Source organism: Salvelinus sp. IW2-2015, linkage group LG20, assembly GCF_002910315.2.
Source record: "Salvelinus sp. IW2-2015 linkage group LG20, ASM291031v2, whole genome shotgun sequence".
Taxonomy (NCBI): Eukaryota; Metazoa; Chordata; class Actinopteri; order Salmoniformes; family Salmonidae; genus Salvelinus; species Salvelinus sp. IW2-2015.
Window position 1 is genome coordinate 61,761,313 of NC_036860.1, and position 26,505 is coordinate 61,787,817.

The 26,505-nt window shown below is 43.6% G+C and overlaps 1 protein-coding gene and 1 pseudogene across 1 annotated transcript; both read left to right on the plus strand.

Annotated features, from left to right (window-relative positions):
* Positions 1 to 6: 6 nt before the first annotated feature.
* On the plus strand, positions 7 to 4,623 carry LOC111980302 (C3a anaphylatoxin chemotactic receptor). Its single transcript, XM_070449553.1, has one exon. The coding sequence runs from the start codon at positions 1,038 to 1,040 to the stop codon at positions 2,157 to 2,159; it is 1,122 nt and encodes a 373-aa protein (XP_070305654.1). The 5' UTR covers positions 7 to 1,037; the 3' UTR covers positions 2,160 to 4,623.
* Positions 4,624 to 9,741: 5,118 nt separating this feature from the next.
* On the plus strand, positions 9,742 to 10,699 carry LOC111980046 (C3a anaphylatoxin chemotactic receptor-like; annotated as a pseudogene).
* The last annotated feature ends 15,806 nt before the right edge of the window (positions 10,700 to 26,505 follow it).

Consider the following 26,505-nt stretch of genomic DNA (forward strand, 5'->3'; position numbering starts at 1 on the left):
TGGTTAATTAAGGCAAAATCAAAAGTATAACACGAACAGCTTTATCATTTTAGTTAATTAGCAACTTTTCAACTACTGGCTACACTACATTTGTATTTATTATGTATCCCCATTTAGGCACCAGCCAGTCTCAGAGCATTTCGTATTATTCTGTATGTAAATCCCTGGGTCCCGCAAAATTAAGGAGTTACAAAATGTTAGGGTGTAAGGTAGAGGTGATATGATCCTTAGCTAGCCTTTCAAAGCACTTCATGATGACAGATGTGAGTGCTATGGGGAGATAGTCATTTAGTTCAGTTACCTTTTGCTTTCTTGCGTACAGGAACAATGGTGGACATCTTTAAGTAATTGAATATGTCTGTAAACACTCTAGCCAGCTGGTCTGTGCATGCTCTGAGGATACTGCTAGGGATGCCGTCTAGGCCGGTAGCCTTGCGAGGTGTTAACACGCTTAAATGTCTTACTCACGTCGGCCACAGAGAACGAGAGCCCTATGTCCTTGGGAGAGGGCCACGTCGGTGGCACTGTTTTTATCCTCAAAGCAGGCTAAAAATGTGTTAAGTTAAAACTGTTTTAGCTAATCCTTCCCTTTATTCTAACATTAAACCTTTAACCTAAGTCCTAAACTTAACCTTAACCCTAACCCCTAGCTAACGTTAGCGAGCTAGCTAAAATTAGCCACCTAGCTAGAATTCGTAACATATCATACTATTGCAAATTTGTAACATTGTACATTTAGCAAATTCATAACATGTTTTACAAATTCGTAACATATAATGCAAATTGTAGTTGGAACATAAAATGGATGATGGACATCCATAAATGTAAACATACTATTCGTAACATATTATACTAAATGGATTGTACAGATTTACTTACAGAAAAATACGAAATGCTCTGATACCAGGATGTAGTTACACATGCCATATAGACAGTTTTCATCAATCATGAACGGTTATTTGACGTCAATGACAATCCTCAATGCCATGAAACATTAAATTAGAACATAGATTGTGTTTTAATGATTAAGTCAGAATATGAGTGACATTCTGTGTCAATTTCTCCATAGGGACAACATGGATTTCTCAGAGTATTATGGGAATTTCTCAGAGCATTATGTCATAGAAGATCATGGGGAGTTTGACTTGTATTATGACCCGTTATATGAAACCTTTGTGTCAGAACAAGGGCATCGATCCATATCAGTGGTGTCCATAGTTCTRTGCAGCATTGCCTGTGTCCTCGGTATCCCAGGCAATGCKTTTGTCATCTGGATAGCTGGAGTGAAGATGAAGAGGACAGTCAACACTGMCTGGTTTGTAAACCTGGCTGTAGCAGACCTCCTCTGCTGTGTCTCCATACCCTTCTCCATAGCTGACATCATACTGAACCCTCACTGGCCTTATGGAGATGCTATGTGTAAGATTCTTCCGTCCATGGTTGTCCTCAACATGTTCGCCAGTGTTTTCACACTGGTTCTAATCAGCCTGGACCGCTTTGCTCTGGTCATCCTGCCTGTCTGGGCCCAGAACCACCGGAGCATCACCCTGGCCTGGCTGCTCTGTGGTCTGGCCTGGGTCCTGGCCCTGCTCCTCAGCCTCCCCTCTATGATCTACAGAGAAATAGAAGTCCYTGATGATATGAACATAACACTGTGCATCTATAACCACCTACAAGACAAAACTGAGGGCAACCAGTCGGCTATCAAAGCCACCCACGTCACSAGGCTTATACTCGGCTTCCTCATCCCCCTACTGGTCATCGCTGTCTGCTACCTGCTGATCGGTAGGAGGGTGAGCAGCGGCCGCTTTAAATCCCAGAGGGCCTTCCAGATAATTTTGGTTGTGGTGACGGCGTTCTTTGTGTGTTGGCTGCCTTATCACGTCATTGGACTGATGATCGAGTATGGCGAGGAAGCCTCCCAGGTCATGGCCAGGGCTCTAGACCCCCTGGCCATCTCTCTGGCTTACGTCAACAGCTGTCTCAACCCTGTCCTGTATGTGTTCATGGGTCAGGACTTCAAGGAGAGGGCCAGGGTTTCTCTAAGTAAAATATTTGAGAAGATCTTCAGCGAGGATGTGACTCTGCGTTCCTCTGTGTACTCCAAGGGACAGTCACAGCTCTCACGGGCCACCAACTCGTCTGAGGCTCAAGTCTGAGTCAGAAATGTCTGACCTAAAATGAGTATAATCTGATATATAAAACATTTTACAAGCAATTAAGAAATTAGACTTTGACAATAACAAAAGAGGGTTTAAAGTTCAGTCCATGCCTTATTTGAAATGTTGCATGCATGGCTTTTTGTACAAAGCTGTTGGGTTTTTGTTTGCAATTTGTCCTAAAAACTCTTCTGTTACACTTGTTTTTCTTATCAGTGTAATTATAATGGGGTGTGGAGGAAGGAAGTAACAACACTGTAGATTACTCTGATGAAGACATACCAAATGAAAAAAGTTTGTCACCCACCCATCTTARACTTTCATGTAGCACTGCATCTATCATTTAAAAAAACAAACCAAGAAATATCAACTGGTGCTGGTTGGTGTAGTTGGTCTCCCGAGTGGRGCAGTGTTCTAAGGCACTGCATCTCAGTGCAAGAGGTGTCACTACAGACTCTGGTTCGAATCTAGGCTGTATCACATCCGGCCGTGATTGGGAGTCCCATAGGGCACAATTGGCCCAGCATCTTCTGGGTTTGGCCGGGGTAAGCTGTCATTGTAAATAAGAATTTGTTCTTAACTGACTTACCTAGTTAAAGGTTAAATAAAAAGTCTCTAGATAACCACATTGTGGTGCTTAAGAGCTTCGAGAAGCACCATAATTAAACTTGACTAACCCCATATGCTGCCAGTGAAGTTGTCCCTGGAAATGAATAGATTGAAATGTTAATTTTCATGTGTCAGAACAATCAGAATACCKTTTTGCTGACAGGCCTACTCAGAGCTATCTCCTGTATGTGATGACTCATTGGGTGGGCTGGAGTTTAATTGGAACAGGAGGAAGTCAACTATTAGCTAATCATCTGCTCGAAAACAAACWTACATTTCACCGTGAGTTCCCTTTTTATCTTCCCTGTGTTACATTCCTCCTAATGGATGTAAGAGCCATATAAATAGGATGACTAGAATGGACAAATCCCCTCAGACCACAACAATGTGAAAGTACACTTAAGGGAATGTCCGTTCCAGTAATTATCTTTCTGTATTTAAACTTGGAATCTGCCTTCTATGTCCTGTATGACTATCATTGGCCGGTCCATGCTGTAGTGTATTGATGTGGACAATAATTACACTTCCATACCATCCAATCTCAGTTGCATATCATTGATAATCACATGCTGTATACCAGAGATAATGTCTATTCTTATTCAGTCATTTTTTCATCACATCTAACTGAAAGGATGCCTTCTTAAGGCATCGAAATCATCTATTGTAACACCAATATATAAATCACCAGACCAATATGACATGAGCAACTACAGACCAATCAGTATCCTCCCTGTCATCTCCAAGGTTGCAGAGAAAGTGGTCATGGAACAGCTAACAATCCACTTGAATGTGGGTAGTTTTCCCCTTCACCCCATGCAGTTTGGGTTTAGGTCACTCTACAGACTCTACAGAAAACATATGTTGCGATCTCCTAAAGATGATCAAGGCCAAGCTGGACAAACGGGGTGTTGTAGGTGCAGTTCTCCTCCACCTCAGAAAAMCCTTTGACACTGTTAACCACAACATCCTCTCCAAGCTATCCAACTTCAACATCTCAAGTGCTTTGATTTAAAAAAGCATGCACTTCTCCACAAAACTAAACGAACAGGCTTACCCCGGACACTCATCCACAGACAAAAAAATCTAAACAGACAGAGTTTAAATATCTGGGCATTATCCTATACTTTAAACTTTTAAAAAACACATAAAAAATATGTCCACAGAATCAGATATATTCTCTGAAATGTAACTCTCTCTACACAGGCAGCCAAGATGTATTTGCATGCAATGATCTTCTCTCACCTGTCCTATTGTATCACCAGCTGGTCAACAACACCATAGTACCCTCTGTTCGATTRGACATTTTGAACATTGAGATATTAAAGACATGATAGATCAGACGCATAGTATATTTAAAGAGTGAGATCTGTAGAAAGACAGAGTGGCTGTGGAATGTGCTGGGTGGACGGGAGGAGATCAAAGGATTGCTATAGGGGAGGCAGATGGACATCTGTGGACTAGGCGAATGAGGGGTTGAGGTCAGATCCACTGAAGGGAGTAATATAGGTTTACTACCCTCTTCCTGATGGAACCATAAGATGTAAGGATTGGAGAGAATGAGTGTCTTAAGTGGGATATATATACAGTGGGGCAAAAAAGTATTTAGTCAGCCACCAGATTGTGCAAGTTCTCCCACTTAAAAAGATGAGAGAGGCCTGTAATTTTCATCATAGGTACACTTCAACTATGACAGACAAAATGAGAAGAAAAAAAATCCAGAAAATCACATTGTAGGATTTTTTATGAATTTATTTGCAAGTTATGGTGAGAATATATTTGGTCACCTACAAACAAGCAAGATTTCTGGTCTCCACAGACCTGTAACTTCTTCTTTAAGAGGCTCCTCTGTCCTCCACTCGTTACTTGTATTAATGGCACCTGTTTGAACTTGTTATATATAAAGACACCTGTCCACAACCTAAACAGTCACATCCCAAACTCCACTATGGCCAAGACAAAGAGCTGTCAAAGGACACCAGAAACAAAATTGTAGACCTGCACCAGGCTGGGAAGACTGAATCTGCAATAGGTAAGCAGTTGGTTTGAAGAAATCAACTGTGGGAGAATTATTAGGAAATGGAAGACATACAAGACCACTGATAATCTCCCTCGATCTGGGGCTCACGAAGATCTCACCCCGTGGGTCAAAATGATCACAAGAACGGTGAGCAAATCCCAGAACCACGGGGGGGATAGTGAATGACCTGCAGAAGCTGGGACAAAGTAACAAAGCCTACCATCAGTAACACACAAGCCGCCAGGGACTCAAATCCTGCAGTGCCAGATGTGTCCCCTGTTAAGCCAGTATGTCCAGGCCCGTCTGAAGTTTGCTAGAGAGCATTTGGATGATCCAGAAGAAATTGGGAGAATGTCATATGGTCAGATGAAACAAAATATAACTTTTTGTAAAAACTCAACTGTCTTTTGTTGTGGAGGACAAAGAATGCTGAGTTGCATCCAAAGAACACCATACCTACTGTAAACATGGGGGTGGAAACATCATGCTTTGGGGCTGTTTTTCTGCAAAGGGACAAGACGACTGATCCGTGTAAAGGACAGAATGAATGGGGATGTATCGTGGAGATTTGAGTGAAAACCTCCTTCCATCAGCAGGGCATTGAAGATTGAACGTGGCTGGGTCTTTCAGCATGACAATGATCCAAACAACCGCGGGCACGAAGGAGTGGCTTCGTAAGAAGCATTTCAAGGTCCTGGAGTGGCCTAGCCAGTCTCCAGATCTCAACCATAGAAAATCTTTGGAGGTTCATCTTTTTAAGTGGGAGAACTTGCACAATTGGTGGCCGACTAAATATCTTTTTGCCCACTGTATATCTGTGATGGGAGAAATGTTGAGTTTGCTGAATTACAGCTGTACAGAACCTTTGGGAAGAATAAAATGTTAAAAACTTCTCTAGTGTCCGTGAGTTATACTCTGCAAAATAAGAACCTAACAGATTGGTGGCGTCGGCAGGATTCACCACGATTTGTAGTCAAACCAAAGAGGCAGATCAGTGGAGCTGTAATGGCTGTCGTTTCCTCCTCGTCTGAGGAGGAGAGTTAGAAGGATCAGAGGACCAATGCGCAGCGTGGTAAGTGTCCATAAGTTTATTTATCAACATAGACTGAACACAAGAAATACAAAATAATAAAGGTGACATAAAACGAAAATGAAACAGTTCTAATCTGGTGCAGACAACGAAACTGAAGACAACACCCACAAAACCAACACAAAACAGGCTACATCTAAATATGGTTCCCAATCAGAGACAAGACAAAGACCTGCCTCTGATTGGAGAACCATATCAGGCCAAACACAGAATGAAAAAATGAAAATAACAAACATAGACTGCCCACCCCAACTCACGCCCTGACCATACTAAATAAAGACAAAACAAAGGAAATAAAGGTCAGAACGTGACAGGAGCAGAGCTGGCAACAAACAAGGTAGGCTAGTTCCTATATCTGTACACTCATTTTGACATCTTGGGGAGATGAGAATCGTTGGCTGAACTAATTATGGGATACGGACCTGGAGAGCCTAAGTTTAATTCTATAGGCCCATTGTGTAACGACCGGTCATAGCTTTATTATAACTGGTAAGGCCCGGAAGTTAAACTCATACAGGCTGGTACCTGTAGGGTAAGTCCTAGGGGGTAAATCCCTAGTAGGTTGGTTCCTGCTAGTACTATAAAGTCAATAGTAAACCCCAGTGGGTTAATATCTGTGATTACTATAAATATAGGGTGAGTCCCGGAAGGTAAGCCCGCGTAGGCTGGAACCTGCGAAGGGTGAGTCCTAGGGGGTCAAATCCAGCGGGGTTGGTTCCCTGCATAACCTATAACAGGYTGAGAGCCTAGTTGTAGTAMCCATAAAAGTGTGTGTGTGAATGGGAGGTTAYTTGTGTGCCCTGTTGGGATACTGAACCATGGCAGATTATGTGGAAATAGGAAGACAGATTTTGGTGGTGTGTGTTATCAATAATAGGGATATTGGAGGAGATACGACACAAAGCCATTATTCTCCAGTAATAAATRCGCAGATACTATGGTATCGGTTCTAATACAAAGTATGAAGTGCCATGACCAATTCATTATTATCCGGGGAAGTGTGTAGTGCTATCTTAGAACATAGTTAATAAAAGGTGTGTATTATAGACGGGAGTGAAGAAATCTAAAATACCCTGAACACCATCGGGAGTGTTTAGGGAATAATTTAAAAAAAGTTATTTTACCTTTATTTATACAGGTTTTTTCTCATTAGGATAATATCTCTTTTCCAAGAGAGACCTGGTCCAATAGCAGCAGGGGGAACAATGTTTCAGACAAAACAACTTACATGCACTAACACAACATTAAACAAAAACTATAAACACACATAAAGTACAACAATTACATATTACATTAAAAACACAAARATCTTGACTAAAAACAGCTGGCCTAAAAACAATTACACTATTCTATGATATATACATCGATCAAGTGTTTAAACTCCACCAATGAAACTAGATCACATTTTAAAATGTTCAGGAGAGAATTCCAGGACCACGGTGCTAAGTAACAAACTATTTCTACCTTGACCTGTTCTAATTTTTGGTACTGTTAGAAGCAAATCAGAATGGACCGTAATTTATATTTATTTACTGACCTGACTAAAAAAGAACAGAGATAAAATGGCATTTTACCCAATATGGCCTTATAAATCAGTGTATACCAGTGTTTAAGCCTACGCAAGGTCAATGACGACCAGCCAACAGCGCTGTAGAGATCACAATGATGTGTTAGATGTTTCTGATTTGTAATGAACCTGAGGGCTGAATGATACACTGAATCAAGTGCTCTCAGGGTAGTGGCTGAGGCCTGCATATATATAACATCACTAAAATCTAAAACCGACAGTAATGTACATCGTACCAGCTCCTTCCTGGCCTCAAAATAAAAATGCCGGTAATAAAATAATATTTTCAGCTTGAGCTTCCTTATCAAGTTCTCTACATGCACAGTGAAGCTCAGCTTATCATCAACCCACACACCTAAATATTTGTACACTTTAACTTGCTCTATAGTATGTCCAGCCAATGTAGCAATGACATGATTTGTAACATGCCTGGCATTTGAAAATACCATGCATTTTGTTTTACCCGAAAATTTAGAATCAGCTTTAAATCATACATATTCTGTTGTATGATGTTAAATGCTCTTTGTTCATTTTCAAAAGCTAAAGATAAACTACTACCACTTGAATAAAGAACAGAATCATCTGCATAAAAATGAACCTCCCCAATAAGATCCCCAATGTTGTTGATATACAAAATGAACAACAGTGGGCCCAAAATAGAACCTTGCAGAACACCTGAGCGCACCTCTATGGACTCAGATTTACAACCATCCGCCATTACACATTGTGTACGATTTGATAGGTAATTTATAAACCAGTCTAGAGCATGACCAGTAATTCCACAATTAACCTTTGCACTAACACAGCATGGTCCACAGTGTCAAAAGCCTTCGATAAATCAATAAAAACAGACACAAAATGTAACTTCTTATCAAGAGCACAGTGGATGTCATTTAAAACCTTCAATGTTGCTGAAACAGTGCTGTGGCCAGACCTAAAACCTTATTGCATTCCATTTAAGCTGTTGTTTTCTTGGAAGTAGGTCTTTAGCTGCCTACTAACTAAAGACTCCAGTACCTTTGACAGTACAGACAATTTTGATATGGGTCGATAGTTGTCAAGTAGCGAAGGATCTCCACCTTTCAGGAGAGGCAGTACAAAGGCAGATTTCCATAACTTGGGGATTTCCTTTACATCAAGCGTGAGGTTAAAAATACATGTTAAGGGGGAGCAATGATGTCTGCGGCTAGGTGTAGGAGGCYGGGGTCTAGTTCATCAGGGCCAGGGGATTTTTWAAATCAATTTCTTTCAGGGCTTTACACACTTCTGAAACAGAGAAGGATGAAAAGCAGAACCTGGTGAAGGAGTGCACAGGGGTGTCAGGCAAATTTATAGGAGGCTCAATTATACCTTTGAKCTTTTCAAATAAACTGCCTGCATCTAAAAAATGCTGGTTCAAGGCTTTCAGAATAACTATTGATATGGTGACAAACGGACCCGTTACTCCCTGTAATATAGAGCTAGCAGAGTTTAATAAAGCCATAGAGGCGCTGAAAGAAGCGCCCGAGAATTCTACCAATTCAGCTGGAATATGGGAAAAATTTAGCAAATTAGATAAAATTGGACAACATTTTCCCGCTGACGGAGAWTTCAAATCTAATAAAGAATTCAGGGAGGCAATTATGACTTGGCATAAAAACATAAAACCAGAATCAAAAGCTCAATATACCAGCGTTTTGATGTCAGCATTCTATCAACAAAYAAATGCATCACGATAAACCCAGAATGAGTACCAGTATGCTGCCACAGAAAGAKTGGGAACGGGAGTGTATTGATAGAATTTGCACTTCTGCTTTGATGGCAGGTTTGAACCCTGTGATCCAAACGATAATTGCAGGGTTAGTGAATTTAATTCAAGACAATGTTTTGAGAGTGGAATATAATTAATAATTAATAGGGCCATAGAGAAAATCACTACCTATAGTTTCAATGGCRAAGATAAGACTAAGGAACGTAGCGAAAAAACGTCAAAGCGTAAGGGGATAGCTCCCTGTTTTAGATGTGGGACTATCGGGCATTGGAAAAATGAGTGTAAGGTGATACTGGAACCTACTGCATTAGCAGGAAATGCCGCTATACAGGAGTTTGCATCTTTTTCAAAAGAGCAACAACTAATCATTTTGAATGGTTACAAGAATGAACCCACTGAGAATCCTCAGTTTTATGCTCAGTTAAGACGAAACATGAAATGATAAAATTGTGTAAGACATTGTGTGTGAAACAATTCCTCCTCTAGGGACAACATGAATGGGAGTTATTCAGAGAGGACCATGACTACAGTATGTCTACCTAGTATGACATGTTCAATGAAACTGATCAATCAGAGTAGCTAAATCAGTCCATACGGGTGGTGTCCATGGTCAAATACAGCATCACTTGTGTCCTCGGTATCCCAGGCAACGGCTCTGTCATCTGGATAACTGGAGTGAAGATGAAGAGGACAGTCAACACTGTCTGGTTTGTAAACCTGGCTGTAGCAGACCTCCTCTGCTGTATCTCCATACCTTTCTCATTGGTTGAAGTCATACTGAACCAACACTGGCCATTCGGAGGGTATGTGTAAGATTCTCCCCTCTGCCATGTATCTCAACATGTTCTCCAGCGTCTTCACCCTGGTTCTCATCAGCCTGGACCGCTTTGTCCTCATCATCCTGCCTATCTGGGCTCAGAACCACCGGAGCATCGCCCTGGCCTGGCTGCTGTGTGGTCTGGTCTGGGGTACTGGCCTTGCTCCTCAGCCTCCCCACCATGATTCATAATGGGACCATCGATGTACCATACCCAATCACCATACCATACCTTGGTGAAAACAACATTAGGGGCTTCTTTTTGGCCATCAAAGCCACCCATGTCCCCAGGATGGTCCTCGGCTTCCTCGTTCCCCTGTTGGTCATCGCTGTCTGCTACCTGCTCATCGGCAGGAGGGTGAGCAGCGCTCACTTCAATCCTCAGAGGACCTTCTGGCTCATTCTGGGCGTGGTGGTAGCGTTCTTTGTGTGCTGGCTGCCGTATCACACCATAGGTATGGTGATTGGGTATGGCAGGTTTGCCTCGGCAGGTGAAGCCTGGAATTGGTACCCCCTGGCCATCTCTCTGGCATACGTCAACAGCTGCCTCAACCCTGTCCTGTATYTGTTCATTGGCCAGGARTTCAAGGATAGGGTCAGGGTCTCTCTCCATAAAGTGTTTGAGAATGTCTTCAGCGAGGATGTCACAACACACTCATCTGTGGCTCAGGTCTAAGTCAGAAATGTCTTGGGTCGTATTCATAAACAGCATGTTTAACATTATACTTCCCTTCGTATTTATTTGGACACTTATGAGGGAAAAATTGATGATAACCTCTAAGTTTATGTACCTATACAAAGTATTGAAGAACCTCTAATGGTTTTATAAGCTTGTTGTATTGGAACATTCGTGTGTGTGTGGATGCTCAAGGTGAGCTGCCTCAGACGAAACTGCGTCTAGAGAGGTTTTCCGCACATGTACACATACCAAGATCACGTGTTATATGCTTGCACAAGAAGTTTGGCTATATAAACTGTGCCCCAACATTATTCGTTGAGTTCTCAGCCTTCCACCTTAGAGTGTATGGTTGACCAGCATCATTATTGCAATTCTTAATAAAGACTAATTGTTTGAAGAAGTGACTAAGTCTCTCCCGCTTGAATAGAATTTCCACCACATAGTGAAGCTACAACTTTTCATTTGGCTCTATACTCCAGCATTTTGGATTTAAGATCAAATGTTTTATATGAGGCTACTACAGAATGTAATCTTTTATTTGAAGGTATTTTCATACATATCTGTTTTACCGTTTAGTAATGAAAGCACTTCATGCATCTAGTCCCCCATTTGAAAGTGTCTTAAGTATTTGGACGAAATTCACTAATAGTATATTAAAATAGTCAAAAGTTTAGTATTTGGTCCCATATTCCTAGCATATAATGACTACATCAACCTTGTGACTCTACCAACCTGTTGGATGCATTTGCAGTTTGTTTTGGWTGCGTTTCGGATTATCTTGTGCCGATAGAAATTAATGGTAAATAATGTATTGGGTCATTTTGGAGTCACTTTWATTTTAAATAAGAATATAATATGTTTCTAAACACTTRTACATTAATGTGGATGCCCACCATTWTTACAGACAATCATGAATGCATCGTGAATAATTATGAGTGACAAAGTTGCAGAGGAAAAAATATTATACCCCCATGCTAACCTCTCAACATTACAATAACAGGGGAGTCATTTTTCGGTGGGGGGGATATGATATTTACCCAATAGGGTTGTACCTGGAACCAAAAAGGGTGCTCCTATAGGGATAGCCGAAGAACCTTTTTAGAACCCTTTTTTTCTAGGAGTGTACCCTTAATTTCTATTGGGCACGAAATAATCTGAAACACAACCAAAACAGCAAATGCATCCAACACATTTGTAGAGTCGCAAGCTTGATGTTGTCAATGCGTGCTAGGAATATGGGACCAAATACTAAACTTTAAACCGAATACAATCTCACCTGGGCTTTGAACTCACAAACTCTTTGTTGCCAGTGACCTGAATTTCCTGCTATGCCACCAGGTATGTGGTTATGATAGAGATTGTTAAAAAACTATAACCAATAGAGGGTTCTGTCATATGWCCTTATGGGGGAACGCTGTTTGGTGATAGAGATTGGCAATAGAATAATTGTTTAGTTATAATAATAGTTTCCCCGAATCAACTCAATAATTCAGATTATCTGACAACACCAACATACAAATAGCAATGCTCAGGGACACTTGACGTACAGTGTGCATAAATCCTCTGGGGATTTTAACTTGCAACCTTTTGGTTGGAAATGCATTKATGTTTCAGCAGGGCCACCCGGTACATATATATATTTTTTACCAAGAACCTACATCCACATACTCTCAAAAATAAAAGTATGGGTAGAGTACAGTGTTGTACCCTGTACAACTTCCAGCGTACGTTTACTGTGAACACTGAGGCTGTACCCGCTTCAAGTTAGTTTTAACAGTGGCCAAGTAGGCTACTGTGGCTATTTAATCATAATGTTGTTTGATGCAAGAAACCACTTTAAAATTATTCCCATACCATTATTACAGAGAAATCAGAGAAATCATGCTACCCTCTGCCTATTGGCTACTTAGCTTATTCAAACCTGTCTCAAAATACAACACTGTCCCTTTAAGACAAATAAAAAGCTCTTTACCTGACTTGTTTTACAAAGATGTTTAGAAATGTACACATTTTGTGCTCTTGTAGGAAGCAATCACTCCCCTATTGCTGACTACAAATTATCTATAACTGGGGTAATAACTCACTAAATAAGGATATATACAAAATGTGCACACGTGGCTACACGAAGCTCTCACTTTGATCTCAAAACAAGCGCAGCTACTCACGACCGCTCATGCTGGTAACACAGTCCAGTTCAAAGTAAATGGAACAGATGGCAATGGTGTATTTGCATATAGGCCTACCGCAGCTTGTTTATTGTTTATGCCGCACAGGTCTTGGTAGAGTACGGGCTGAGTAGTGCACGTCAATGCAATAGAATCTTACTCCTATGCGTTCTGCCTACAATAAAATCTCTTGCATAGTTTGTTTTGTTTCAGTATGTTGCATTGAAAGTGGCTGATATTGTGTTGATTTGATTACAATTTCCACAGTAAAGGGAAACGTTGATAGTGTTAACAGGGAAAACTCTAGAACAGTGATCACCAACCTTTTCTGAGTCAAAATGCAAGCCAAGATCAACTGCTCAGATTGTTTTGGAACATGACATAAAAAACTTAAGCCTATGCAACATTAACCAATTAAAAACAGTACTGTAGCAATGAGGTCTGTGCAGTAAGGTATAGGCCCAATACATTATCACTGCTAGTTGGCTTTGCTTGAAATGCCCTGCCAATGCATTGTTGTTCGGGCCTGTTTTGTGTGCTGTTTGTTCTATACAAGACCAAGATAATGTTGATTAGAAATTATTTACTTAAGCATCACTCGGTAGCATGCATACAGCTCCATTCAGTGCATAGTAAGTAATGCCTAATTTGGCTCACTAGTACTATATAGCATCACACTCAGATACAGATAACAGCAGCGCCATCTATTGGCTTGGCGACATCTCATAACATCTTCCTTTACACAACAAATGAAGATAACTGCTCCTCGACTCATAAACAGGAGAACTGGGGTTAGTCCCTTGCCAATGAAAACATTACACTGTTAACAAAAATATATAACTGTGTTCTTATTCAAGTACCTTCAATAAGCATCAACTTTAAAGTCAATAAGCAGACTACCCTCTTCCCTCTTACCAAAAAAAATGACCAACAATTTGAACCTTTAAGATTAAACAACATAGTCRCTGGAGTATCTCACAGGCGGCCTGATATTTGCCCTGGTTCTGGTGTGTCAGAGTTATATTTTCAGGCATGGGGCTGCTTCCATATCAGCTGCCTGTTGTTCACCACCTGCTTGGAACAGGTTCGTTCCATGGTCCCCAGTCATCCTCATCCGTGTTTGTTTGTTGGTCGTTTGGGGGGATCCTGCGTTGTTCAGTCACTGCACAAATGTATTTTCTGCTGTATTTTTTACCATTTGCTAGTAGAGAACAATTGTTTGTCCTTGGATGATGTTGGGCATGTCACAGGCATGTGTGTCATAGTGTAGTTTTGCGGTCAGCCCTTTTGCTTGTTTTCTTGGAATGACATTTTGTACCACTTGGGGTTGAGCAATTTTGTCATGGTGGGTAGGATCGTGCGTGTGCGCCTGGACATGAGTCGCTGTACCGGAGAACTGTTAAGTCCCTCTGTTGGAGTATTATGCCATGCCAACACTGCTTTCCATGGGTCTTCACCATCCATCGCAGCCTTTTTTAGGAGCTTTTGGCAATTTTCACTGCTGATTCCGCTTTGCCATTGCTTTGGCTGTGATACGGTGATGACGTCACATGTTTAAAGTACCCCTCATCAGCACATTTTTGAAAGTCCATTCCGGAGAGGGGGGGGGGGGGGGGGTTATCAGAAACAACAGTGTGGGCAACACCATGTCCGCTGAACTGCTTTTTGCAGCATTCAACGATGGTGTCTGATGTGGTGTCTTTCAGCTCGTCAAGCTCCCAGTAGTCCGAGTAATAATCGACCATGATGAGGTAGTTGCTTTTGTTGACTGTGAGTAAGTCCATCCTGATCTTGGACCATGGGAGGGGAGGGATTTGGTGGGGGATGAGGGTCTCCTTTTGTTGTCTCTTCTGGATGGAGTTACAGGTGACACATTTGCTGATAAAGATATTTACGTCCTCCGTAATCCTTGGCCAGAAAACAGCATCACGTGCCTTTCTGAGACTGGCCTCTATGCCTGAGTGGCTAGAGTGTATTTTGTATAGAAAGTCAKCACGTTACATGTCAGGGATGAAAACATTTTCTGTGGTGAGCTCCTCTTTGTACGTTCATAAATCTTTCAGTGCGTGACTCACAGCCTGTTTGGTTCCAGGCCAGCCGTTGTTGATTTGTGGGTACAGAGCCTGAAACAGTGGGTCCTGGGAACAGTGTGCTTTGATTGACTCCGTTGTCTTAGTTGAGATGTTGACATCACTGGTGTGATCCACCTGTTCCAGGTCAGTTGTGGCTAGACCCATAGCGTAGACCGTGGCTGGTGTTTGCATTTGTCTGTGCTCTGTGATTGATTGAGCTGTTCTGGACAGGAAGTCAGCTACATGTAGTTCTTTGCCTTGTTTGTATTACACGTGGAGTTGGTATCTTTGTAGCCTCAGCAACATTCTCTGCAGTCGCTTGGGTGCTGTGAGTAAGGATTTCTTGAAGATCGTCTCAAGCGGTTTGTGGTCGCTGTGTATTGTGATTAACTCTCTGCCATGCAGATACTGGTCAAACTTGTCACATGCAAAAACAATGAAAAGATATTCTTTCTCAATCTGTGCATTTCTTTGTTCTGTCTGAGTCAATGTTCTGGAGGCAAATATAAGCAGGTTGTCCTTTCTATAGAAGGGCTGCACCCAAACCTGTCTCACTGGCATCACACTGCAGTGTGACTTCGTCATTCAGGTCGTAGTATTTGAGCACTGGGTGTTGTGTAACTAACTGTTTGATAGTCTCAACTGCTGTGTCATGCTGTGGTAGCCATGTCCAGTCAACGTCCTTGTCAGTCAGTCTTCTGAGCGGCTCACACACATCAGATAGGCGGGGCATGAATTTTGCAAGATAGTTCACAAACCCCAACAGCCGCTGTAGTGACTTGACGTCAGTTGATGTACCCATGTTCTGAATGGCTGTTATTTTCTCTGGGTCAGGGTGAAGGCCCTCTGTGGTGTGAAGTTGACCCATGTATGTCACACTAGGTAGCTTTAACCGTAGTTTCTTTTTGTTCAGCTTCAGGTTGACATCTCTTGCTCCCTGCAGGAGAGCTGTAAGGTTTCTGTCATGATCTGCCATCGCCTTTTTCGTGTGTGTCCCCACATCCATAGAGTAGAATGTCATCTGCGATCACACTCACTCCTTTTAAGTCGGTAGTGCTTCACATTGTCTGTGCTGGTATTCTTCAGCTGCTGGCTTAATTCCAAATGGCATTCTCAGCCATCTATATCTTTGGCATCGGGTACTGAGAATACCTTTGCGTTGGATATCTCTGGTAGAATCTCTTCTATTGTGGGCATCTGGAAGTGCCATCTCAGTAAGGCTTTTTTGAGTGCACTGGGGTCCATGCATATTTGTAGCTTATCAGGTTTTGCAATGACAACTTTGTTACTGATCCACGGTGTAGGCTCTGTGGCCTTTGTGATCCTTTTCTTCAGTGCAATAGGTATCCGTTTTGGTAGCTGCTGCATAGGCCAGGGCTGCACTGTCTACTTCTAGGTGTAGCTCTCCAGGAAGGCAGCCGAGCCCATCCAACACGTCCTTGTACTTGGAGATTATATCCTCAGTTGTCATGATGACCTCAATGGATGTGGTACTTGGGGTGTCGACGTGATGTAACACATGGCTGTGGTTCACATGTAGTAGGCTGAGTCTTTCACGTGTCAGCTGACAGCAGAGGAATCTGGGGTGTCTCCATGACCTGAAATTTGATATGAAACATTTGTCCATCATGATCTGCTTTGAGATTTGTATCTGTATCTTGTATCTGTATATTGTATCTGTATCTGTATGTATATATAATATATATATATATATATATCTATTTTATTTTAATTTTATTATTATTATTATTATTTTAATATTTTTTTATATCTTTTTAAATATTTTTGATATATTTTTTAAGTCTGTCACATCTGTGAATGTAGAATGTGTTTTGTTGGTTGATTGAAAAACAAGAATAAAAATAAATAAAAATAAATTTAATAAAACATTAAATTGAAAAAAACAAACACACTTCACTCTTAAAATGTTTCATTAAACTGATGACTGATGACCACCTTTACTCCACACACAGAGACGCGTACAAAGCTCTCCCTCGCCCTCCATTTGGCAAATCTGACCATGATTCTATCCTCCTGATTCCTGCTTACAAGCAAAAATTAAAGCAGGAAGCACCAGTGACTCGGTCTATAAAAAAGTGGTCAGATGAAGCAGATACTAAAATGCAGGACTGCTTTGCTAGCACATACTGGAATATGTTCAGGGAGTCTTCCGCTGGCATTGAGTACACCACATCAGTGACTGGCTTTATCAATAAGTGCATCGAGGATGTCGTCCCCACAGTGACTGTACGTACATACCCCAACCAGAAGCCATGGATTACAGGCAACATTCGCAGTGAGCTAAAGGGTAGAGCTGCCGCTTTCAAGGAGCAGGACTCTAACCCGGAAGTTTATAAGAAATCCCACTATGCCCTCCGACGAACCATCAAACAGGTAAAGCGTCAATACAGGACTAAGATCGAATCGTACTACATCGGCTCCGACGCTCGTCGGATGTGGCAGGGCTTGCAAACTATTACAGACTACAAAGAGAAGCACAGCCGAGAGCTGCCCAGTGACACGAGCCTACAAGATGAGCTAAATAACTTCTATGCTCGCTTCGTGGCAAGTAACACTAAAACATGCATGAGAGCATCAGCTGTTCCAGACGACTGTGTGATCACACTCTCCGCAGCCGATGTGAGTAAGACCTTTAAACAGGTACACATTCACAAGGCCGCAGGGCCAGACGGATTACCAGGACGTGTACTCCGAGCATGCTCTGACTAACTGGCAAGTGTCTTCACTGACATTTTCAACCTCTCCCTGTCTGGGTCTGTAATACGAACATGTTTCAAGCAGACCACCATAGTCCCTGTGCCCAAGAACACTAAGGTAACCTGCCTAATTGACTACCGACCCGTAGCACTCACGTCTGTAGCCATGAAATGCTTTGAAAGGCTGGTCATGGCTCACATCAACACCATTATCCCAGAAACCCTAGACCCACTCCAATTTGCAAACCGCACCAACAGATCCACAGATGATGCAATCTCCATTGCACTCCACACTGCCCTTTCACACCTGGACAAAAGGAACACCTATGTGGGAATGCTATTCATTGACTACAGTTCAGCCTTCAACACCATAGTGCCCTCAAAGCTCATCACTAAGCTCAGGACCCTGGGACTAAACACCTTCCTCTGCAACTGGATCCTGGACTTCCTGACAGGCCGCCCACAGGTGGTAAGGGTAGGTAACAACACATCCGCCACGCTGATCCTCAACACAGGGGCCCCTCAGGGGTGCGTGCTCAGTCCACTCCTGTACTCCCTGTTCACTCATGACTGCACGGCCAGGCACGACTCCAACACTATCATTAAGTTTGCTGATGACACAACAGTGGTAGGCCTGATCACCGACAATGATGAGACAGCCTATAGGGAGGAGGTCAGAGACCTGACCATGTGGTGCAAGGACAACAACATCTCCCTCAACGTGATCAAGACAAAYGAGATGATTGTGGACTACAGGAAAAGGCGGACCGAGCACGCCCCCATTCTCATCGATGGGGCTGTAGTGAAGCAGGTTGAGAGCTTCAAGTTCCTTGGCGTCCACATCACCAACAATCTAACATGGTCCAAGCACACCAAGACAGTCGTGAAAAGGGCACGACAAAACCTATTCCCCCTCAGGAGACTGAAATGATTTGGCATGGGTCCTCAGATCCTCAAAAGGTTTTATAGCTGCACAATCAAGAGCATCCTGACGGTTTGCTTCACTGCCTGGTATGGCAACTGCTTGGCCTCCGACCGCAAGGCACTACAGAGGGTAGTACGTAAGGCCCAGTACATCACCAGGGCCAAGCTTCCTGCCATCCAGGACCTCTATACCAGGCTGTGTCAGAGGAAGGCCCTAAAAATTGTCTAAAAAACTGTTCTCTCTGCCACCACATGGCAAGCAGTCCTGGAGCACCAAGTCTAGGTCCAAGAGGCTCCTAAATAGTTTCTACCCCAAGCCATAAGACTCCTGAACACCTGATCAAATGGCTACCCAGACTATTTGCATTGCCCCCCCCCCCCCCCCCCCCCACCCCTCTGGAACGCTGCTGCTACTCTCTGTTATTGTCCATGCATAGTCACTTTAATAACTCAAATCAAATCAAATCAAGTTTATTTTATATAGCCCTTCGTACATCAGCTAATATCTCGAAGTGCTGTACAGACACCCAGCCTAAAACCCCAAACAGCAAGCAATGCAGGTGTAGAAGCACGGTGGCTAGGAAAAATTCCCTAGAAAGGCCAAAACCTAGGAAGAAACCTAAGAGGAACCAGCTATGAGGGTGGCCAGTCCTCTTCTGGCTGTGCTGGGTGGAGATTATAACAGAACTATGCCAAGATGTTCAAAATGTTCATAAGTGACAAGCATGGTCAAATAATAATCATGAATAATTTCAGTTGGCTTTTCATAGCCGATCATCAAGAGTTGAAAATAGCAGGTCCGGGACAGGTGCGGTTCCATAACCGCAGGCAGAACAGCTGAAACTGGAATAGCAGCAAGGCCAGGTGGACTGGGGACAGCAAGGAGCCATCACGCCCGGCAGCCCCGAGCACGGTCCCAGGGCTCAGGCCCTCCGAAGAGAGAAAGAGAGAGAGAAGGAGAGAATTAGAAGAGAGCCAAGATTTTCAAAATGTTCATAAATGACAAGCATGGTCAAATAATAATCAGGAATAAATGTCAGTTGGCTTTTCATAGCCGATCATTAAGAATTGAAAACAGCAGGTCTGGGACAGGTAGGGGTTCCATAACCGCAGGCAGAACAGTTGAAACTGGAATAGCAGCAGGGCCAGGCGGACTGGGGACAGCAAGGAGTCATCATGCCCGGTAGTCCTGACGTATGGTCCTAGGGCTCCGGTCCTCCGAGAGAGAGAAAGAAAGAGAGAAGGAGAGAATTAGAGAGAGCCAAGATTTTCAAAATGTTCATAAATGACAAGCATGGTCAAATAATAATCAGGAATAAAAGTCAGTTGGCTTTTCATAGCCGATCATTAAGAGTTGAACAGGTAGGGGTTCCATAACAGCAGGCAGAACAGTTGAAACTGGAACAGCAGCAAGGCCAGGTGGACTGGGGACAGCAAGGAGTCATCATGCCCGGTTTGCCGTGACGTATGGTCCTAGGGCTCAGGTTCTCCGAGAGAGAGAAAGAAAGAGAGAACGAGAGAATTAGAGAGAGCATACTTAAATTCACACAGGACACTGGATAAGATAGGAGAAGTACTCCAGGTATAACCAACTGACCCTAGCCCCCGACTCATAAACTACTGCAGCATAAATACTGGGAGGCTGAGACAGGAGGGGTCAGGAGACACTGTGGCCCCATCAGATGATACCCCCGGACAGGGCCAAACAGGAAGGATATAACCCCACCCACTCGCCAAAGCACAAGCCCCACACCACTAGAGGGATATCTTCAACCACCAACTTACAATCCTGAGACAAGGCCGAGTATAGCKAACAAAGATCTCCACCACAGCACAAACCAAGGGGGGGCGCCAACCCAGACAGGAAGATCACGTCAGTAACTCAACCCACTCAAGTGACGCACCCCTCCTAGGGACGGCATGACAGAGCACCAGTAAGCCAGTGACTCAGCCCCTGTAATAGGGTTAGGGGCAGAGAATCCCAATAACTCTACCTACATGTACATATTACCTCAATTACCTCGACACCGGTGCCCCCGCACATTGACATTGACTCTGTACCGGTACCCCCTGTATATAGCCCCGCTTTTGTTATTTACTGCTGCTCTTTAATTATTTGTTATTCATATCTCTTACTTTAAAAAAATAATCATATTTTCTTAAAACTGCACTGCTGGTCAAGGGCTTGTAATTATGAATTTCACTGTAAGGTCAACACCTGTTGTATTCGGTGCATGTGACAAATTAACTTTGATTTGATTTGATAGATGTTCGGTCTTAGTGAGGATGTGTTCCACTCTGAGGCTTGTGAGAATAAAACCATTCATTTGAATAGATCAAAATGCATGTGAAGAGTTTGAGGTGTCCTGGAAAATGTTACTTCCTTTTTCTGAGTGGAGAAGTGAACCTCTAAAATGTTACTTCCTTTTTCTGAGTGGAGAAGTGATAGATGGATCAAATTAAATGTTTCTGAAAAGGAACAAACATTTTCCCAGACACATCTGAAACTTTTTACATGCATTGTTGTTTATTAATATGAGTGGTTTTATTCTCACATGCCTCAAAGTGGAAGTGTAATGATGGGAACACATCCTCACTAAGACTAAACATTTCCCTAAGTTTAGCTAAATGTGTATTCATCTATCTATAATATTCATATATTTTCCACCATTTAATTTGCCTGGCTACCTTGACTTCTTGCTCCAGCCAAATCACACACGTTAGTTTCTTACATTTTAGGAAACACTCTCATCCAGAGTGACGTAGTCAGAGGACACATTTTTATACTGCTTCCCTGTGGGAATCAAACCCACAACCCTGGTGATGCTAGCACCATGCTCTACCAACTGAGCCAGATGGGACCACACAGTCTTCTCCACAATGAGTCTGTATCTGAGTACCTCCTGGCCCTTCACCAAACGTGAACATATTCTAACCGTTCTGATTGGTCCCAGAAACCGATGGGTTGAGCCAGAAAACACGTGGGTAAAGCAGCATTTTGAAAATGTGTCATTGGATTTGATATTTGGATTGGTTAGAGATGATCCAATCGCTGATGAATTTGATTTGCACAACACCCCTCATTTTGACGTCACCACAACTAACTTCAACGATGGCAGTCTCAGACTGAAGTATGTAGCAAAGAGAGCAGCGGAAGAATTCAGTTTGAATTGTCAGGCAACCAGTTAATGGCCACATAATCTCTACCTGGTACAGCCAGTAGAGGACTGGCCACCCTTCTGAGCCTGGTTCCTCTCAAGGGTTCTTCCTGGGTTCCTTCGTTCTAGGGAGTTTTTCCTTGCCACTGTGCTTCAGCATTGCTTTCTCGTTGGGATTTTAAGCTGGGTATCTGTAAAGTTATTTTTGCTGATGTAAAAAGGGGTTTATATAATCAATTTGATTGATTGATTGATAGTCAAAACCATGGTATTAGGATATATTCACAATCCCTCTCGGCCAGGGTGTGACACTACCTACTGGGCACAAACTGGTTGAATCAACATTGTTTCAACGTATATTGTCAACATATTGTGACGTGGAATCTACGTGGAAATACATTGGATTTGAAAAAAGTAATCAACTGTTGTTTTGAAGGTGACATTTCAACCACAGGATTATGTCATCATGGTAACCAAATTTCAACAGACAAACCTTGTATACAATATGTTGAATATTTACCTTTAAAACCACGTCAGATCTATATCCACTATCAGAAAATAAACTCTAGGCTGGGCAGCACCTCCTACTGGAGAAGTGATCCATCTACAGCTACCCTTTGGTCTCCCATCCAGGGTTTTAACCAAACCCTGTTTAGCTATGGTATTTGTCACTGACTATTACCAATGTACTATCGTGAGAATGATTGTTGCGAAAACTCCACTTCAAAAATAAATAGATTCACTGTTGCTATCGAAGTCATTCTAAAGGGTAGGTTCAAAAGTGCAAATGAAACGTGACCAAACTTTATTACTCATATCTCATCAATTATACTAAGGCCTATATGGCACATGCAATGTCATCAACAGCTGTTGTTTCAATTCAAACCAGAATAGAACTAAACATAGACAATAGGCCTAGGGTTTCGAGCTCTGGTTGATTTCAAATGTAATGATATTTAGTGATATTGGATTGTGTTTGGTTGTCAATGCAACCAAATATCAACATTTGAAGGAGATGCATCAGGGCCAGATTAGGAAATCATAGGCCTCCATCTCCACCAAAAATCTAGATTAACGAATAGGACTAAATCAAATCAAACTTAATTTAAAGCTGCAATACATAATACGAGTGAGCACTTCCGGGTTGGAGCGAGTAGTCGCATTTCGCTTCGCTCCACAGGTAGTATTACATTTCATTTKATTTCATTACAGTACAACGGTTTGATTTGTTTGAMCTTAGCAATTTTTTCTTAGCTAGCTACATCCGTCTTTGTATCAAAGATAATTGTGTAGTTTAGAGTAATTATCGAGGTTAGCTAGCCAGCTATTTTCGTCCTTCTAACGTAGTCAACACTGCTAGCTAGCCAGCTAGCCAACMTCTACCGAATAGCAGCACTGTAGAAACTATTACATTACAARGGAACGACTTGATTAGTGTAGTGTTAGCTAGCTACATAGTTGTCTTTGCTGTCTTTGTATCTAAGATAATTGTGTAGTTTAGAGTAATTATCGAGGTTASCTAGCCAGCTATTTTCGTCCGCCGCGCCGCCGTTCTCCTACCTAGTCAACACTGCTAGCTAGCCAGCTAGCCAACTTCTACCGAATAGCAGCACTGTAGAAACGATTACATTACAACGGAACGACTTGATTAGTGTAGTGTTAGCTAGCTACATAGTTGTCTTTGCTGTCTTTGTATCCAAGATAATTGTGTAGTTTAGAGTAATTATCGAGGTTATCGAGGTTACCTAGCCAGTTATCGAGGTTACCTAGCCAGCTACACTTTCAAACAAAGTCAACAACGCAGCCACTGCTAGCTAGCCTACTTCACCAGCCAGCAGTACTGTATCATTTTAGTCAATAAGATTTTTTGCAACGTAAGCTTAACTTTCTGAACATTCGAGACGTGTAGTCCACTTGTCATTCCAATCTCCTTTGCATTAGCGTAGCCTCTTCTGTAGCCTGTCAACTATGTGTCTGTCTATCCCTCTTCTCTCCTCTCTGCACAGACCATACAAACGCTTCACACCGCGTGGCCGCTGCCACTCTAACCTGGTGATCCTAGCGCGCACGACCCACGTGGAGTTCCAGGTCTCCGGCAGCCTCTGGAACTGACGATCTGCGGCCAACAAGGCAGAGTTCATCTCAGCCTATGCTTCCCTCCAGTCCCTCTACTTCTTGGCACTGATGGAAACATGGATTACCACAGATAACACTGCTCTCCTACTGCTCTCTCCTCGTCTGCCCACGTGTTCTCGCACACCCCGAGAGCTTCTGGTCAGCGGGGTGGTGGCACTGGGATCCTCATCTCTCCCAAGTGGACATTCTCTCTTTCTCCCCTGACCCATCTGTCTATCGCCTCCTTTGAATTCCATGCTGTCACAGTTACCAGCCCTTTCAAGCTTAACATCCTTATCATTTATCGCCCTCCAGGTTCCCTTGGAGAGTTTATCAATGAGCTTGACGCCTTGATAAGTTCCTTTCCTGAGGATGGCTCACCTCTCACAGTTCTGGGTGACTTTAACCTCCCCACGTCTACCTTGACTTCATTCCTCTCTGCCTCCTTCTTTCCACTCCTCTCCTCTTGACCTCACCCTCTCACCTTCCCCCCTACTCACAAGGCAGGCAATACGCTTGACCTCATCTTTACTAGATGCTGTTCTTCCACTAATCTCATTGCAACTCCCCTCCAAGTCTCCGACCACTACCTTGTATCCTTTTCCCTCTCGCTCTCATCCAACACTTCCCACACTGCCCTACTCGGATGGTATCGCGCCGTCCCAACCTTCGCTCTCTCTCCCCCGCTACTCTCTCCTCTTCCATCCTATCATCTCTTCCTCTGCTCAAACCTTCTCCAACCTATCTCCTGATTCTGCCTCCTCAACCCTCCTCTCCTCCCTTTGCTCTTTGACTCTCTATGTCCCCTCTCCCAGGCCGGCTCGGTCCTCCCCCTGCTCTGTGGCTCGACGACTCATTGCATTTTACATACATTTTTACATTTTAGTCATTTAGCAGACGCTCTTTTCCAGAGCGACTTACAGTAGAGTGCATACATTTATTACATTTACATACTGAGACAAGGATATCCTACCGGCCAAACTCCCTACCGGCCAAACCCTCCCTAACCCGGACGACGCTATGCCAATTGTGCGTCGCCCCACGGACCTCCCGGCGCGGCGGCTGCGACAGAGCCTGGCCAACCCAGCCCAGCCTGGCGCGAACCAGAGACTCTGGTGGCGCAGCTAGCACTGCGATGCAGTGCCCTAGACCACTGCGCCCCCGGGAGATATTGCGAGCTCACAGAACAGGGCTCCGGGCAGCCGAGCGGAAATGGAGGAAAACTCGCCTCCTCGCGACCTGGCATCCTTTCACTCCCTCCTCTCTACATTCTCCTCTTCTGTCTCTGCTGCTAAAGCCACTTTCTACCACTCTAAATTCCAAGCATCTGCCTCTAACCCTAGGAAACTCTTTGCCACCTTCTCCTCCTCCTGAATCCTCCTCCCCTCCCCCCCTCCTCCCTCTCTGCGCGATGACTTCGTCAACCATTTGAAAAGAAGGTCGACGACATCCGATCCTCGTTTGCTAAGTCAAACGACACCGCTGGTTCTGCTCACACTGCCCTACCCTGTGCTTTGACCTCTTTCTCCTCTCTCTCCAGATGAAGTCTCGCGTCTTGTGACGCCGGCCGCCCAACAACCTGCCCGCTTGACCCTATCCCCTCCTCTCTTCTCCAGACCATTTCCGGAGACCTTCTCACTTACCTCACCTCGCTCATCAACTCATCCTTGACCGCTGGCTACGTCCCTTCCTTCTTCAAGAAGCGAGAGTTGCACCCCTTCTGAAAAAACCTACACTCGATCCTCCGATGTCAACAACTACAGACCAGTATCCCTTCTTTCTTTCTCTCCAAAACTCTTGAACGTGCCGTCCTTGGCCAGCTCTCCTGCTATCTCTCTCAGAATGACCTTCTTGATCCAAATCAGTCAGTGTCAAGACTAGTCATTCAACTGAGACTGCTATTCTCTGTGTCACGGAGGCGCTCCGCACTGCTAAAGCTAACTCTCTTCCTCTGCTCTCATTCTTCTAGCCTATCGGCTGCCTTTGATACTGTGAACCATCAGATCCTCCTCTCCACCCTCTCCGAGTTGGGCATCTCCGGCGCGGCCCACGCTTGGATTGCGTCCTACCTGACAGGTCGCTCCTACCAGGTGCGTGGCGAGAATCTGTCTCCGCACCACGTGCTCTCACCACTGGTGTCCCCCAGGCTCGTTTCTAGGCCCTCACCTATTCTCGCTATACACCAAGTCACTTGGCTCTGTCATATCCTCACATGGTCTCTCCTATCATTTCTATGCAGACGACACACAATTAATCTTCTCCTTTCCCCCTTCTGATAACCAGGTGGCGAATCGCATCTCTGCATGTCTGGCAGACATATCAGTGTGGATGACGGATCCCACCCTCAAGCTGAACCTCGGCAAGACGGAGCTGCTCTTCCTCCCGGGGAAGGACTGCCCGTTCCATGATCTCGCCATCACGGTTGACAACTCCATTGTGTCCTCCTCCCAGAGTGCTAAGACCTTGGCGTGATCCTGGACAACACCCTGTCTTCTCAACTAACATCAAGGCGGTGACCGTTCCTGTAGGTTCATGCTCTACAACATTCGCAGAGTACGACCCTGCCTCACACAGGAGGGCGCAGGTCCTAATCCAGGCACTTGTCATCTCCCGTCTGATTACTGCAACTCGCTGTTGGCTGGGCTCCCTGCCTGTGCCATTAAACC